This window comes from Astyanax mexicanus, chromosome 6 (genome assembly GCF_023375975.1).
Source record: "Astyanax mexicanus isolate ESR-SI-001 chromosome 6, AstMex3_surface, whole genome shotgun sequence".
NCBI lineage: Eukaryota > Metazoa > Chordata > Actinopteri > Characiformes > Acestrorhamphidae > Astyanax > Astyanax mexicanus.
This window is the reverse complement of record NC_064413.1, coordinates 16,717,137-16,734,139: the sequence shown is the minus strand read 5'-3', so window position 1 is coordinate 16,734,139 and position 17,003 is coordinate 16,717,137. Positions and strand designations below refer to the sequence as shown.

Here is a 17,003-nt window from a genome sequence, read left to right as displayed (position 1 = left end):
TCAGGACTGTACTTCAGGGGTTAGGGGAAGGTCTAAGGCTTGGTTTAAGACCACAGTGAAGGTTTGTTTTCATTTGTTTTATTTTTGCTCTTGAGAGTTCTGTTCTAGAGGATTGTGGTATTGTAGCGTCGCATTGACATTTTAATTAGACATTTGAAATTACTTTTACCTCATTTTAACCTGTGCTCCATGACTGATTTACCTGCTAAGGTGTAGATATTATACCAGTGAGGAGTTAAAAGGATGTTTTCTTCTAATTTCATTAATTAATACATTATTTTATAGCTTTCTGAAACGCTGTGTAAATAAGCTTGATTCAACTTAATTTAAAACAGAACAAAACTCAAACTTATTTACATTTAAGCAGTACATAAAGCACCATCACTGGTTGGAAAACAATTCTAATTATATAATTATAATGTTGTGGTGGCCTTCCTGCTGCGTTGTATTAGCTGGATCATTAAAAAAATAAAAAAGAGTTTTGGCAGTATGAGCACAGGTTTCACAAATACTGCGCTGAGCTCACTGTGAGCTTTCTCCAGGTCACGGAAAAGCAGGCTGACATGAGGCCATGCACTCTTATGACCTCTTAAACACCTTTGCTAAAAGCCACACACACACACACACACAAACACAACTCAGGTTGAAGGTTAGAGCTCCTTCAGTAAAACTCCTACACAAACACATTACAAAAATATCACAGTGACTGAAACCTCAGTTATCACTCTGACTAGGAATCAATTTCAGACGCCGTTGCAGGATCGTGTTTTGACTCGCACAAACATCGACAGGGTCCTTCAGGGGAGGGGGTTCTAAAATAAGCTCAGGACCCAACATCACTCCAGCAGCAGCTGTCCTCATGTAACTGCACTCGTATTACACCAGGACACAGAGAGAGAGAGAGAGAGAGAGACATCATGTGATGAAGGGAAGAAGTGAATGTCCTCAGTAGTGATGTACCCTGTGAGCTGTACTCAGTACTGAGCTGCACAATCAGCATCATCACACTAATGTTCTGTTCTAGCACAGCAAAGCCTTGCATTTTCTTCCTGTCAGGTGATAAGTGTACACACAGAGTTTGTATAAAGCCATGTGACTGGGCATCCTGAATCATGCAGTACAGAGACATGATGTAAAAGGTTTAACACAGTCAGCGACTGTTTTAACAGTAAGTGGCTCAGTACACATTCTAAAGATTGTGCACACATTCGCAGATAACACATGACTTAATTCTCAATAAACACTGACCAGGGGAAGCTAGTCTCACTTTAACTGTCTCTCGCTCACACACACACTGAAAATATCATCAGACACCAGGAACACTTTAAAGTATGATACTCACAAATGCATTATTAATAAATTCAAAATATGAAAAAACAGACTGGATCTGATCTGTAATGAAATTATGTTTTATAAAGAAGGAAATATACTTATGAATATTTCTGTGAAATTTGCTTTTGTTCACTGATTCATTTATGTATTAAGGCTTCCACACAAATACTGACAAGAAAAAGTATGCAAACCTTTTGGAATTTCATGGTTTTCTGCATAAATTTGTCACAAAATGTGATCTGTCCTTTATCTAAGTGAAGGGTATTGACAAATATAATGTGCCTAAAGTAATAGCCAAAAAGTATGATCTTGCAGGATTTTAGTAAACACACTCATTCAACTTAAACTGTTAGGGGAAAAAGTAATTAAACCCTGATTCCCCCAACCCCCCCCCCCCCCCCCCCCCCCCCCCGGCTGCTACAACAGGCACTTCCTGTAGCTATAGATCAGACTTGCACATCATTCCGAAGAAAATTTTAGCCCATTCTTCCCGGCAGAAAACCTTTAACTCCGTCATATTCCTTGAGTGCCTCAAGTGTATATCTCTCTCCATGAGAGTTTCTCTCTCAAGTCTCTCTTCATGAGAAGTTTATGTCTCTCTTCAAGTCAATCCATAGCATCTGAGATCTGGGCTTTGACATGGCCACTCCAAAGGCCGATTTAGCTTCTTAATACATTATGTTGTGGACTTAATCCTGTGTTTTGGGTCATTGTCCTGTTGCATCTTCCAACAGAGTTTCAGAAGAGATAAAGACACTCTCACATTATCCTACAGATTTTTTTTGATACACTTGGAAATTAATCTTTCCCTTAATGTTGTAAGCTGGTTAGGCCCTAATGCAGCAAAGCAGGCTGAAATCATGATATTCCCTCCATTCTATTCATGTTTCTTTTCTATTCCATTCTATTCTATTCCATTCTATGTTTTTTTAGGGTAATGTGCAGGGCCTTTTTATGCCAGGTTTAGTGCAGCACTAGCTTAATCTTAGGGTCATTTGTCCACAAAACATTTTTCCATTACCACTGTGAGTAAAAATCAGGAGTGCAGCAATGTTCTTCCTTTGTGGTGTACCGTCAAAGACATCCTGCTTGTTCAAGGTTTACAGATGTTAGCCTGTACCAACGACACCTTTAAATCTTTGTCTGTTACTTCAAGTTTTTTTCTTTACCTCATTGATGAGTCTTTTTTTGTGCTCTTGGGGTCATTTTGTCTGGGCACTCACTTTTTTTTGTTTGTAGATTGATTACATTTCTGTAGACTGATGAATTTCTAAGGTCTTTAAAATCACATCATTTTCAGCTTTATGTAGATCAACAATTTTTGATTGTAGATCATCTGAAAGCTCTTTTTGTATGGCACGGCATGGAGTATCCTTCATGTTCAGAGCAAACTATAAAGGTTTCAGATTTTCTTAATCTGTCAAATTAGCTCTAGTCCACACCTCCAATCTAGCAAGACTCCAGGTGTGCCAAGACTGGACTTTAATTAGCTTTTTTGAGGTAATTAACAATTAATTTTCTTCTAATTTCATTAATTAATACATTATTTTACAGCTTTCTGAAACGCTGTGTAAATAAACTTGTTTTAACTTACTTTAAAACATCACAAAACCCTCAGACATTCACAAAAGCAGTACATAAAGCTCCAACACTGGTTGGAAAGCAGTTCTAATCATATAATCATAATGTTGTGGTGGCCTTCCTGCTGTTTTGTATTAGTTGTATAATTAAAAAAAAATAGAGTCTTGGCAGTATGAGCACAGGTTTCACAAATACTGAGCTGAGCTCACTGTGAGCTTCCACCAGGTCAAGGAAAAGCAGGCTGACATGAGGCCATGCACTCTTATGACCTCTTAAACATCTTCACCAAAAGCCTCACACTACTACTATCTACTAATACAATTTGGCTGCATGTGGAAAAAAAAATAATACAAAATTTTATGCGTCATGAACATTTCTTTAAGCATTGTGATACAAACTTTTTATCACCCAGTTAGCCCAGTTCTGATTTCTGCCCTAAAATTTTATCAGTTTTCATGAAGTCATTAAGTATGCTGGAAATTAGAGTAACCTTATGTAGCATTTTAACCCTAAAATAATAGCTTTGGTATCATTGTAATGCTCCACTGGCCAGCAAGGATGGCGTCTCCAAAAAAACCATTGTAATTGAATGCCACCTGTGATTGGGTGACCATTAGGGGTGCAGGAAAAAATCAAGTTGAGCTCGAATCGCGTTTCTAACAAAGAACAATTCAGAATCGATTCTTCTTTTTAACTGTACCGCGGTGCTTTTTAACTGTACCGCGGTGCTTTTTAACTGTACCGCGGTGCTTTTTAACTGTACCGCGGAGCTCAGCTACTGTCCCGCGGAGCTCAGCTACTGTCCCGCGGAGCTCAGCTACTGTCCCGCGGAGCTCAGCTACTGTCCCGCGGAGCTCAGCTACTGTCGCGCGGAGCTTTTAAACTGTACTGCGGAGCTCTTTAACTGTTAAAGAGCTCCGCAGGACAGTAGCTGAGCCCCGCGGGACAGTAGGTGAGTGTCGCGAGACAGCAGCAACAGGACAGGGAAAGTTTTTGCTCTTACTGCCTCTCCCTATTAGACTACAGAGGGGCGTGTAGTGTCGTGTTACGGTGTTTGTTGTTGCGCCGCTAAAGTATGGAGGATGAACAAAAAGAATTCCAACCGATTCGAAATCTGATCGCGACCCCAAGAATCGATTCTGAATCGAATTGTGGGATTTCCAAAGATTCACAGCCCTAGTGACCATGTCCTGCGACAATGACCACCATGCCTTCAGAAAGCTCTTATCACACAGATGCCACCTAGAGGAACACAGAAGCAAGATCGCCCTCGGCTGACTTGTTGAAGAAACTTTATTGATGGCCTGTGTGAACAAAGCTAAGGCTAAAGTTGCTGTGGACTGATGTGACACCCAGATCATGTGCAGATGGAGGACCTTAAATATGTAAAAGAATATATCAAAACACTTTTGTAGGTAGCTTTAAACAGATAAAAGATTTGACTGCCGATAAATGGTTTTACTCTTAAAGCAGTTTTGTTCTTTACTTTTCTAAGATCTAAAAGACTTCCTGTTTGGTTTGTTTAGCTATTAAACTGTCCTCAAGCGTTTGATATGCAGTGTACGTGAAGCTTGCTTTAAGCTTCAGGCAGTCTAAACACCAGTGCAATTCAGAGGCTAAAATATTCCATGGTTTTAAACTGAAATGAAAGTATAACCTGAGGACAGCACTGAATCACAGCACGGTTTTGCAAGAGCAATGTGTTCTTAGGAAGTAGTGTTGGGTTTTTACAGTGAGTGCGTGATTACTCATGCGTGGGTCTCATCCTGTAGTCCAAACAAACTTGTACTAGCTTGTATGAGGACATGTCCTTATCTACGGTGAATGATAGGGAGCTTGGACTGGGTGACCCTGTGATCACCTCAATGAAACTATTAAGCTCTTATGATAAAAATAAATTAAGCTGCACTAAAATGGAAAACGAATGTTTTTTAGTATACAGTACTGTGCAAACCTTTACGACATCTGTAAAAAAGACATACACTGCCTGGACAAAAAAAAAAACTCTCCACCTGGTTTTAACTAAGCAAATGATGTGGGGTTGATGCTGCAGTTGGTCAGGTTTAGGTTCAGCAACAGTATGTGCTGAAAGAATGAGGTCAGCTGACTACCTGAATATACTGAATATAGACCAGGTTCCATCTTGTGCCACCAGGTTCCAGGTTCCATCAATGAATTTTTTCTTCCCTGATGAACACGGCCATATTCCAAAAAGACAATGTCAGGATTCATGAGTTTGGAATTGAGATCATCATTTTCACACATGGATTGAGAGTTCACCACAGAGTCCAGATCTTAACCTCATTGAGAATCTTTGGGATGTGCTGGAGAAGGTTTTGTGCAGTGGTAAGAATCTACTACCATGGATATAAAAAAATGTAAAATAAATTATGCAACACTGGATTGAAATAAATCTTGTGACATTGCAGAAGCTTATTGAAACATTGCCACAGTGAATGTGTAGGGCAATCAATGCTTAATTCACTGCTGAACCTTCTGGAGGTGTTGTGAGCCTAAAGCCCTATCTGGACAAGATTAGTTTTTCTCAGGCGTTTCTGTGTTAATTTTCTCTTTTATGGGGGGGTCCTCTTTATTAATTCATTCATTTATTTCTGTCCAGAACGACCATGTACGTGTTTTTCTCAGACGTCCTCTGAGAAAATTACAGGCTGAATTACCTACTGTTTTTGCTGAACTCCATGGTCCTCCGGTAATTTTAGTCCCGTCCGGACTCACATCTCTGAGTTTTGTCACCTCACGTTTAGTAAAATAGCTATTTGTCTCACACATTACAAGCAAAAGCCTTTCAATATCTAAAGCTATACGCTATAAAATGCAAACAAACCACTAAAGGAAAATATGTGGCTGTTGATTCATTTATTAATTAATTTTCTAAAACAAAGCAGCACATCCTAGTTATCAGAATGTGACCTCAGCTGACTGCCAAACTGGAGCTAAACACACATCAGAAGGAAAATCGCCACACTAAGAGAGTCAGTATATGTACATGTTAAATGCCAAACACCAAAAACACAAAATGCTGGATATTTAAAGCAGCAGTTTTTTTTTCTTTAAATCAAAAGAAAAAATTATCCTGAGGTTTGAGGTGATAAAATATTATTATTATTGGTATCATTGTCCTGTCACGACCAATCCTGCAATGTCTACTATATATATTTTTAAAACAGAGCGGTCTGGTAGGTTTGTTGTATGTAATTGTTTTCTACATTTTGATAATATTTCACTTTTAATTTATAAGAAAAAAAAATAACAAATCAATATACTTTAAAACACAGATTCTGACCCAGAAATGTAATTATATTATCCTAATTTAAATAAAAGTAGTGCAGTTACACATTCTTACCAGAGAGGTCTCTTAATTTCCATAACATAAGGACAGTTGCCTTAAGTAGTTAATATTTAACTGTACATCTAAGTAATATATTTTATCATTATTTCTGCAGGATAATTAGCTCAAGACTCGACTATATTAAGAGTCATCTCTCTGGAAACCAAACCGTTTCTACACAAATGACAAACGGTTTATGAGTGTATCCATGTGGAGCCTGTTTACACATGAGAAACAAGTATATTTAAAGTATTTATTTCTCTACAGAAAGACCAGCAGTCTACATGTTGTGTGTGCATCGCTCACTTGAGGTGTGTATGTGTGTGTACTGCTTAGCACTTACCTGTGAGACCAGGGCAGCTGTGTGTGTGTGAGCTGAGGGAGGGGGAGGAGCAGGAGCTCTCCGCTTCTTGGGCTCGAACTTAGGAGACAATCTGGACAGGTTCATGGCCGACTGAGACTGACCCAGAGTGTTGGGCCGCACCTCCACACAGGGACCCACGACCACAGACAAACCCTGAAAAAAAGAAAAAAAAAAGAAAGTTATGCACAGTAGACAGTTATGTACATAATAGCAGCATAGGTATAGCATGTGCATCTCAGCACCAGCACCCTGTCACCATGTGTACTGTATCAGTCAAAAGTTTGGGCACTTACACCTACAGTGCTGTGGACATTTATTTTCCCACTAACAGATTTCTTTAGTTTTGTCATACTTACATTTTTTTTTTAGATTATCAATACAACTTTAATATCAGAGAAAGATTACCTGAGTAAAAAAAAAAATTACATGATATTTTCATTTATTAAGGAAAACAATTTATCCAAACAAATGTGGCCCTATTAAAAAAAAGTAATTCTATCCCAGGAGTGACTGACCACCAAAATTACTCCAAAAGGGCATGGCCAACTCATCCAAGAGGTCCCAAAAGAACCCAAAACAACATCTAAAGAACTGCAGGGCTCATGTGCCTCAGTTAAGAGCACTGTTAATGATAATAGAAAAGAGAGTGGGCAAATATTCTATTCATGGGAGAGTTACAAGACAATAAAAAAAACAAACAAAAAAAAACTGCTGACCTAAAAGTGGCATGATCTTAAACAGGCTTTTCATGTTCGAAAACCCTCCAATGTGAATCATTTAAAACAATTCTGCAAAGAAGAGTAGCCCAAATTTCCTTTATCGAGATGTAAAAGACTGTCAGTTATCCTAAACGCTTGATTACAATTGCTTAGGTTATCTTTTTCTGATATTAAAATGTATTTGTTAATCTGAAAGAAATATGTAAGGCAGCAAATACGTCTTCACAGCCCTGTATAATGGATTAGTTATTTGGACTATTTGTGCAGACGTCCAATATAACTGATAATAAATGGATGGAAAAGCAACATGCATGCTAAAAGTATAAGCTTTTATACAAAAAATACCCTCTAAACTTCTGACTGATACCAAGACACATGTATGTGAGAGTATATTTTATCAAGGTCACCCGAGGTAAGCGAGTCTGACGGAACAGTCCCCATGCTGTGTATAAGGCAGTACACATATTGAGTTAGCAAGCAGACACAGATCAACTCTGCAGTTTCCAAAGCCCTACTGTGCTCAGGGCCGTCATGTGGCATTTAAAGGGCAGTTGGGCCTTTCGAGCCTGCCTCACACATGCATACACGCACATAGAAATGGCAAGCTATGATTTGAAGCTGCTTTTCCAGAGTGTGTACATTTAGCCCTACTATTGTATGTCATAGTCTACCTTTCAGGTGCTGAGGTTCAGACTGTGAAATGGGTAAAAGTTTGACGGTGTTTTGTTATACTTGTTTGATAGCACTCACTCACTCACTCACTCTCACTAATCTTGGCTGCTCTTAACACAGTGCGTTTATTCTGCTGCCAAACCCCATGATAGCTTATCAGTGCTTCCAGAGAACAGCTTGAATCAAATTCACATCAACACACAATTAAACTTATCATAAAGACCAAGATAAAAAAGCTAACGTCAAAATTCATGCCAAGAACAGGTAAAGTGATAAGTAATAATCAACTAGTTATAGAGGCTACTGCCAATGGGGCGGGATCTACACTGTGCTCTAAAACACATCAACTTCAGTTCTCGAAGTCTGTGTGTTGGAAGTAGAAAATAATCTCCAAGTGGAAGGATCTGAAAGACTTTTGGCCAAAACGTGATGGACAGATGACAGGGTCAAAAAATGGCAGATATTTTGGAATGCAGTGGTCTGGATCTACCAAGGACAACCTGTGAACTAATAGCAGAGTCATGGGTGCCCAAGGTTCACTGTTGAAGTCCAAGAAGGCCCTACCTTGCAATTTACAGGACTCAACGGAGAGGAAATGCTGCCTTTGGTGGCACAAGTGGGACCTAATCAATATTAGGGAACCTAACCACTAGGGCTGCAACGATTAGTCAAAATAATCGACAATGTCGATTATTTAAATTTGTCGACTACAAATTTCATTGTCGACTAATCGTTCATTTGTAACAGTACTGCATTACACAAAGTGCTGGAGAGAGAAGAAACTTGGTCTGTGTCTCCAAAAGTGCCCAAACACAACAGATTACATATTTATTCACTAAATATCAGTACTCTCCACGTTTAAACAACATGTGGACATTTAAATGCCCTTTAAATCTCATGTTTAGCAGTTTTTCTGTTGTTTTTAGAGATGGAGAACATGGCATAAATAATCGTTAACTAATCGACTACTCGAAAAAATGATCATCAGATTATTCAAATACCAAAATTATCATTAGTTGCAGCCCTACTTACCACACTAAAATGTGTTAAAACACACCTAATAAGAATGTTCACGAGAACATTCACCACAGAACAACTGCATAGATTTGTTTAACAGCATTCTTTCAGAGCTAATTATACGCAAACACATGCCATTTTCCTCAGACATGTGGAGTATATTTGATAGTTGTCTGAGCTCAGTGTTGGATCACATTCTCACCACATACAAACCACTGCAGATTTAGTTTGGGAAAGTGCTGAACTGAAACCACCTTTTTTTCAGGGGTCTTAGTGCAGGAGTTTTGGTCTGCATTAGAGTGCAATTACTGAAATCACACCACACTTACACCCAAATGAACTGCACTGAGGGTGAAAATAAGCTGATGTAAGTGTGATTTAACAAAAAAAAAAAAAAAAAAAAAAAAAAAAAAAAAAAGAACAGCAGTGATAATCTCATCAGCGCATTTTTAGTTTAGCAGATTCGAGGCTAGGATAATTTACACTGATGTGGTAAAACTATTAATATATTAAAAGCTTATACAGTCTTATACAGTCGAAAACAAAGATTTTATTAGATTTTCTGCATTGTCTTATGTGTTCAAATCAGGCTGACAATTTAGAGCTCCATTACCTATAAAATGGAAACTTCAAAAATGCGGGGGTTAAAATACATTAAAATATACACTGCCTGGTCAAAAAAAAGGGCTCACACACACTAATATTTCATTGGATCGCCTGATCCTAGACCTGACCAACTGCAGAAACACCACATCATTTACTTAGTTAAATCCAGGTAAAGACTTTTTTGGACAGGCAGATCTGAAAGGATGGGGAATGACCATGAGCACTTTACAGTAACTTCATGTTGCCATTTCATTAGTTTGTCTAGCTGCATCCTAGTCTGTTCATGTCCATCTAGAACTGCAAACTATAGCTACCCTTACTAATGAACACTTGTGTGGAGGAGCAACATTTAAGAGAGCAGAAAAAAGAGCAGAAGGCACACAATAAGTAGAGAAACAGGAAGAGTGAAACATTGTGAGAGCTTTGTAGTGTTAGACTCAGGTTTCAGGTTTATGTCCAGAAGGTTCGACTTTGTTAAAAACAGTATCTATTTTTCGTACAGTTCAGCTGCCCATAATACAGTTTGTTCACCTGCCTCAGACTATCTGTTCATTCTCCACTACTGATTGCACAATGACTTAATATTCAAAAGCTGTTGGACCAGTGGTAGGATGGTGCCCCCTTATGTTTGAGTCTTGGTCCTCCTTTGTTTCTTCCTCCTTCACCTCTGAGGGAGCTTTTCCTTGCCTCCACGCTCACTGGGGGTTCTGTATTATACACTGTGTGCACAATTATTAGGCAAGTGAGTATTTTGACCATATTATCATTCTTAGGCATATTTCTTAACTCCAACCTGGATAAACATGAATGCTTAATGGATTTATGCAGAGCAGGTTATGTGTGTCTGTGTAATGAGGGAGGGTGTGGCCTAAGGAGGTCAACACCCTATATCAAGGTGTGCACAATTAGGCTTTTTTTTTTCTTTAGGCAAAATGGGCCAAAAAGTAATTTAACTGACTCTGAAAATAGTCAAAAATGACCAAAATCTCTCAGAGGGATGCAACACACTTGAAATTGCTAAGATATTTGGGCGTGATCACAGAACCATCAACATTTTGATGTAAATGGTCAACAGGGTCGCAAGAAACGTGTTGACCATTAACTGCCAAGGATTTGGGAAAAATCGAGCGTGAAGCTACCAGAAACCCATTATCTTCCAGTTCTGTCATATTCCAGAACTGCGTCCTACCTTGAGCACTAAGAAGTACAAGATGTTTAGTGCTCAGAGACATGGCCATGGTAAGGAAGGCTGAAGCACGACCACCACTAAACAAGACCCATAAGCTGAAGGGTCTAGAAATATATGAAGACACATTTTTCAAAGGTTTTATGGACTGATGGTATGAGAGTGACTCTTGATGGACCAGATAGATGGGCTTGTGGCTGGATCAGTAACAGACACAGAGCTCCACTTCGAGTCAGACGCCAGTACAGTGGTGGGGGGTACTGGTATAAGCTGGTATTATTAAAGATGAGCTGGTTGGACCTTTTCGGGTTGAAGATGGCCTCAAAATCAACTACTAAGCCTACTGCTAGTTTTTAGAAGACACTTTCTTTGAGCAGTGGTACAGGAAGAAGTCTGCATCTATTAAAAAGACAATGTTTTTATGCAGGACAATGCTCCATCACATGCATCCAAGTACTCCACTGCATCGCTGGCCAGTAAAGGCATTAAAGATGAAAAACTTATGATATGGCCCCCTTCCTAACCTGACCCAATTGAGAACTTGTGGGCAATTCTTAAACAGAAATTTTACAGTGCCGGAAAACAGTACACCTCTCTGAACAGTGTTTGGGAGGCTGTGGTTGCTGCTGCACAAAAAGTTGATCGTCAACAGATCAAGAAACTGACAGACTCCATGAATGGAAGGCTTATCACTGTTATAGAAAATAAGGGTGGCTATATCGGTCACTGAATTTTTTTTAGAACTAGAAATGTTAATTGGAAAATTTTGAGCTGTTTGTTTATAATTCTCACTTAAACAGATGAAAATAAAAAGTGATATGGAAAAAAATGTGTTTTTCATTTAGCTGCGTAATAATTTTGCACAGTAATAGTTGCATAATAATTGTGCACATATAGATATTCTCCTAAGAAAGCCAACACCTCACTTTTACTTTCTTAAACAATTATGTTTGAGGTTTATTAACATTTTGCATTAACAGAGAACACTGTAGTTGGTGACTAAAACAAATAATTCTCAAAAATAAGACTTGCCTAATAATTGTGCACACAGTGTATGTTCAGTGTTTTGTCTGATTCTTCCTTCTGTCCGATTCTTGGTTCTGTAAAGCTGCTTTGTGTCATCAGTTGTAAAATGCGCTATATAAATACATTTGATTTGATGTGAAAGGGGCATAAATTAGAAGACGGCAAATACAGTTGTAAAGTGCCAGATTTCTGCACAATTGTGTGCTTTTCTGGCTATATCACACCTGGTTCAAGCAGCCTGTTCATTGCCAGATTTAGTAGGTCTGTTAGATCAGAGATATTAGTAAATTGTAAAAATGATCTCTGGCTCAAACAGCCTAGAAATATACACTATTTTGTATGGTATAAAACCACTGTTTAACTTTAGCTGATTCAGAGTGAGTGAAGTACAGTTTAAACATGGTGATACAATTACAGACTCTGTTTACTGATCGGCACTATGAGTTACCTTAACACCACTGATAACTGTGCATCACCTTTTACATTACCCAATGACTGATCACTCCACTTATTATCTCTGAAGCAATTGACTGCAAACTAAGAGGAAATCAAATGTAACCCATCAGAAGCCTAGAGGTATTGCTGTCAATCTGCTGTAATTATTTAGTGCAGTTACATAATATTACAGTTAAGCAGTTAATTCTGTTCAAGCTACAGAATGTACAATGCACTACGTACTCATGCACTATAGATTAAAAGTTCAGCACATGAACCTTGTGCAGCAGGTCTCAGCTGGTTAGAAGGAGCTGCATGCTTAATACATACATACATACATACAAAACAATACAAGGACATGCACACTGTCTCCAGCCCTTAGAACAGAATGTTCAAGGAAGGAATTGTGATGGGCGGGTTATGTAATAGAGGAAAAGGAGAAAAAAACTGTCTTTGGCGCAGCATGCCGGTCGGCTCATTCTAAACGTGTGTAATTAGAGGGAAATATCTTCCAAGGCGACTTGACCTGGCTGTGTATAAACACACTCAGACGCCTTGCAGTGGATAGCAGTTGGAGAAGACATAGAACATGCACATTAACAATGAACTGCACGGAAATGTAAGCCAGCAGTGTAGGTGAGCGTGTCTATGATGGAAGTGAACATATTTTAAAAGAACAGTGGATCTCAAACTGTGCTACATGCACCCAAGTATCACTATTGGTACACCAGATAACCTCAGTGAATTTACTAAAATGTACTAAAATATATAACACTTAAATCTACACTAACTGTCACAACATTATGTTTTCTTCTGTTAAACCTGTATGTAAGTACTTTCCCTTTATAACTACAATACTATAACAACTAACATCAGTGAAGGACCTACAGTAAAACTCCACCAGATATGTTAACCCAATCAGCTACTATAATTTTCTTGAGGCCACACTTTCCAAGAGGCATCAGTACACATAATCAATTAAGCATCATACAATAGATAGGGGTGTGTCATATCTTATTGTACGCAATAATATCGCCAACATTTTTTAATATAATTAAAGCTAATTTGTTTTTAGCAAAAAGAAAAATTCACACTGTTCTCATTTCCCATTATATCTATAGAGACAGATTATATCTGTCCAATATCATTCATTTTACTTTAATCCAGGATATATGGAAATTCTTGTAATTTTAATATCTCAGTTATGAGTGTACTTTATTTAATCGTATCCAACAATAAAATTTTATTTTCATTTTGTTGCAGTACTGGATTCTTGAAATATTTTTTTTAATTCAGTGTTTTGTCATATAGAGTATCACTATCACGAAAATACCATGAAAAATCGTCCACCCCTAGCGCTGCACATGTGTTTCTGGTTGTAGACTTTTAGGTAGCATCTGGAACAGTATGATCAGGGGTGATACATAGCCCTAATTGTTTGAGAAACACTGTTCTAGGACATGTTGTGACTTTATGAATACCAAAGAACAGACTGTATAAAGTGTGTGCTTGAGTTAGTGTAGATGGCCCTATATTAAATAAAGCTTAGTTTATAAGGGCTCTGAATGGTCCAGCATATTAAGGTGTTGCCTATATATTTAAAGGATCGCCACCAGTTCAAATCAGTGGTCATGCTCTTTGCCATCAGCAGCCGGAGTCCGAGATAGAACAATTGGCCTTGCTTGTTTTGCATGGGTATAAGGCGGAACGATATGGCTAAAATCTATATCACAATATTTTTTCATAATTCTGGTCATTATGAACAGTATAAAAGCCAGAGCTGGGTGATATGGCAAAAATGTTATATCACACTTTTTACGATTCACAGTATTTCTCATATTTTGACACACAAACAAAATGCATTAGAGTTTAGTTCTGACACTGCAATGTGACTGGCCGAGAGGCATTTTATGAGTGGTTACAGTGCTTTAACAGCTGATAACGGCAAAGCTCTCCATGCATTACTCCACCACATAACCTAGCAACGATGCAGCGCTTACAAGCCAAACAGCACAGCTACAAACAGAGCAGCAATGCAACTATTTTAACTCGCAGAGTTTTAATAACCAAACGTATTGTACCAGATTATATTTTCTCGTCCTCTTTAAGTCAAAATCTTTCAATAAACATCAACAATGGAACTGTGGTATAATCGCAATAATACATACGATTTGTGCTATAACGTGTAATATTGGCATATTATATACTACACGTTATAGCACTATCTCTCAAGTATTTTTGCTTATTTGACTGACTCACTCTCAATCTAGCTGGTCTCACACTGACAAAGTTAAACAGGGACATGACATCAAATGAGCTTAACACCTCCACGGTGAAGCTTATTAAGTTCATTAAGGGCTACAAGAGTGGACATGCAAAGTAGGTGTTTCAAGCAGTAAAATGCTACAGTTTGAATGATGTATGTCAGACAGAAACTCTTTATACAGCACTTTATTTTTTTAATCTCTACTGCCATCTAGTGGTAGAAAGAGTTAAAAACAGTGAAAATGCAGAGTCTTATTTTACCTGTGAACTAAGTGACTAGTGATCTCAAGTAGGTTCAACCACTAACACAACATACTAATTTTTAATTATTTCAGCAAATTATTTAAAAAACTTGCATTATTTAACAGTTTAAAGATTTAAGTCAAAGGCATGACCGAAGCAGAGAAAGATGAGTATAATTAGTAAGGTGTAATTAGTACAGCAAAGGGTTAGTACTTACATTCTCATAAGTGCCTGTATTTTGCATAACACTATCATCAAGTTCATCCATGTCTTCAGCACTCTGCTCCTCTGTCTGAAACAGGGAGGGGAAAACTAGCACAAAGTACTACACACACACACACCAAGCAGTAACAGGATGCAAAACACTACATTTAAGGACACTATGTTGCTTAAACTCTACAAAAAAGCTGCAGGTTAATTAGTATGTTCTATACTACAGGAAATATTTAAAACTAAACATGCGATTATTATTATCTATTATTACCAAATGCTGTTAGCTGTTAGCAGTAGGTGTGAATGTGTTTGTCCTTTACCTTAGATTTCCTCCGGTTAAACTTGAAGAATCCCAGAAGCCCTTTCTTCTCCCCACCACTGGTACTTGGAGTGTTGGAGCGGATAGACTCTGCTGGGGAACACACAGCATAACTCGTTTGCTCACGCAAGCCAAGACACATGGAAGCTACATCATTGAAACCACTTGAATATTAGTTGAACGTAATAATATTCATATATATAATATTACAAGTGGTTTCAAAAGCACACTATAGTGGTATGAAAAAGTTTGGGCACGGCTTAGAATTTTCAGGTATTTCCTTTATAAATCATTAGTTGCTCAAATCAGCTATTTCAGTTAAATATATCATATAGAAGACGAACAAAGTGATATTTGAAAAGTGAAATGAAGTTTATAGGATTTACAGAAAGTGTGCAACAATTATTTAAACAAAATTAGGCAGGTGCAGAAATTTGGGCACCCTTGTCATTTTATTGATTAATGCAGAAGAAGCCTTTTCTTTGCACACGCACACTTTGGAGAAGCCAGCTTGATTTTGGAATAAGGTGCTGTGGACTGATGAAACTAAAATTGAGTTATTTGGAGGGTTGTATGCATGGCGGAAATAGACTACAGCATTCCAACACAAACACTTTACTGCTCCCCACAGTAAAATATGGTGGTGGTTCATCATGCTGTGGGGCTGCGGGAATCTTGTTAAAGTTGAGGATCGCATGGATTTCAGTCTTTAGCAGCAGATTCTTGAGAACAATGTTCCAGAATCAGTGAGAAAGTCAAAGTTGCGCTGGGGCTGGATACTTTAACAAGACAACGACTCTAAACACTAAACACTTCTCAAAATCTACAAAAGCATTCATGCAGAGGAACAAGTACAACGTTCTGAATGATCATCTCAGATCATCTCAGTCCCCAGACCTGAATATTATTGAAAATCTGTGGTGTGATTTAAAGCAGGCTGGATGAAATTTTTCTGTTGAGGTGCCCAAATTTATGCACCTGCCTAATTTTGTTTAAAGAATTATTGCGCACTTTCTGGAAATTCTATAAATTTCATTTCATATTTAACTGAAATTGCTGATTTGAAAAAACAATGCTTTATAAAGGAAAATTATAAAAAATGATCAGGGGCACCCAAAGCTTTATACACCACAATGTTGCAATAAAAGTAAGATATTTGACTCAAAATGGAAATACTTCACAAAAGGAAAGATTAGACCTGTCACAATAAATAAATTAGTTTGGACAATATATTGCATCTAAAATATTACATAACTGCGATAAACATTGTTATTTTCATTTTAAGACCACTTACTGCCACGAATATAATGATAATAAAATAACATACACCTGTTAAAAAAGCAAAAAACTTTAAAATGATTAGAAAATGAGTAATATCGCAGGTAATACAATTATTAACGTATAAAAATGTCTAAATATTGTCAAATTAATACATAACATAATTATATCATGACAGGTCAAGTAAAGATACAATAAAATTACAGTAAACAATTACATGTTCACCACTGTCTGCTAGTTCTTTATCACCGTTCTTTATCGTTGTTTTTTTATTTTTTCTTAGTGTATATTTTAGTGTAGCTGACCCATTCTCAACAGTGACATCAAGCTGAAGTTTGAAGTTTTTTACATCAAATACATCCAGAAACATTTCCAAAAGTTCATGTTATTGTGCATCA

General features: G+C 37.7%; 1 protein-coding gene across 11 annotated transcripts in view; it reads right to left on the bottom strand.

The window, feature by feature from the left end:
- The window catches only part of cobl (cordon-bleu WH2 repeat protein), a 108,415-nt gene that overhangs the window by 44,387 nt on the left and 47,025 nt on the right, over positions 1 to 17,003 (bottom strand). For 5 of the 11 annotated variants that reach the window (XM_007232026.4, XM_022674120.2, XM_022674114.2 and 2 more), the window contains 3 exons: positions 15,329 to 15,420; positions 15,013 to 15,087; positions 6,606 to 6,779 (listed from right to left, as the gene is read on the bottom strand). In XM_007232026.4, coding sequence (XP_007232088.3) covers positions 6,606 to 6,779; positions 15,013 to 15,087; positions 15,329 to 15,420 — 341 coding nt within the window. The remainder of the gene's footprint in view (positions 1 to 6,605; positions 6,780 to 15,012; positions 15,088 to 15,328; positions 15,421 to 17,003) is intronic. The other 6 variants (XM_022674116.2, XM_022674122.2, XM_022674118.2 and 3 more) reach the window with 2 other exon arrangements.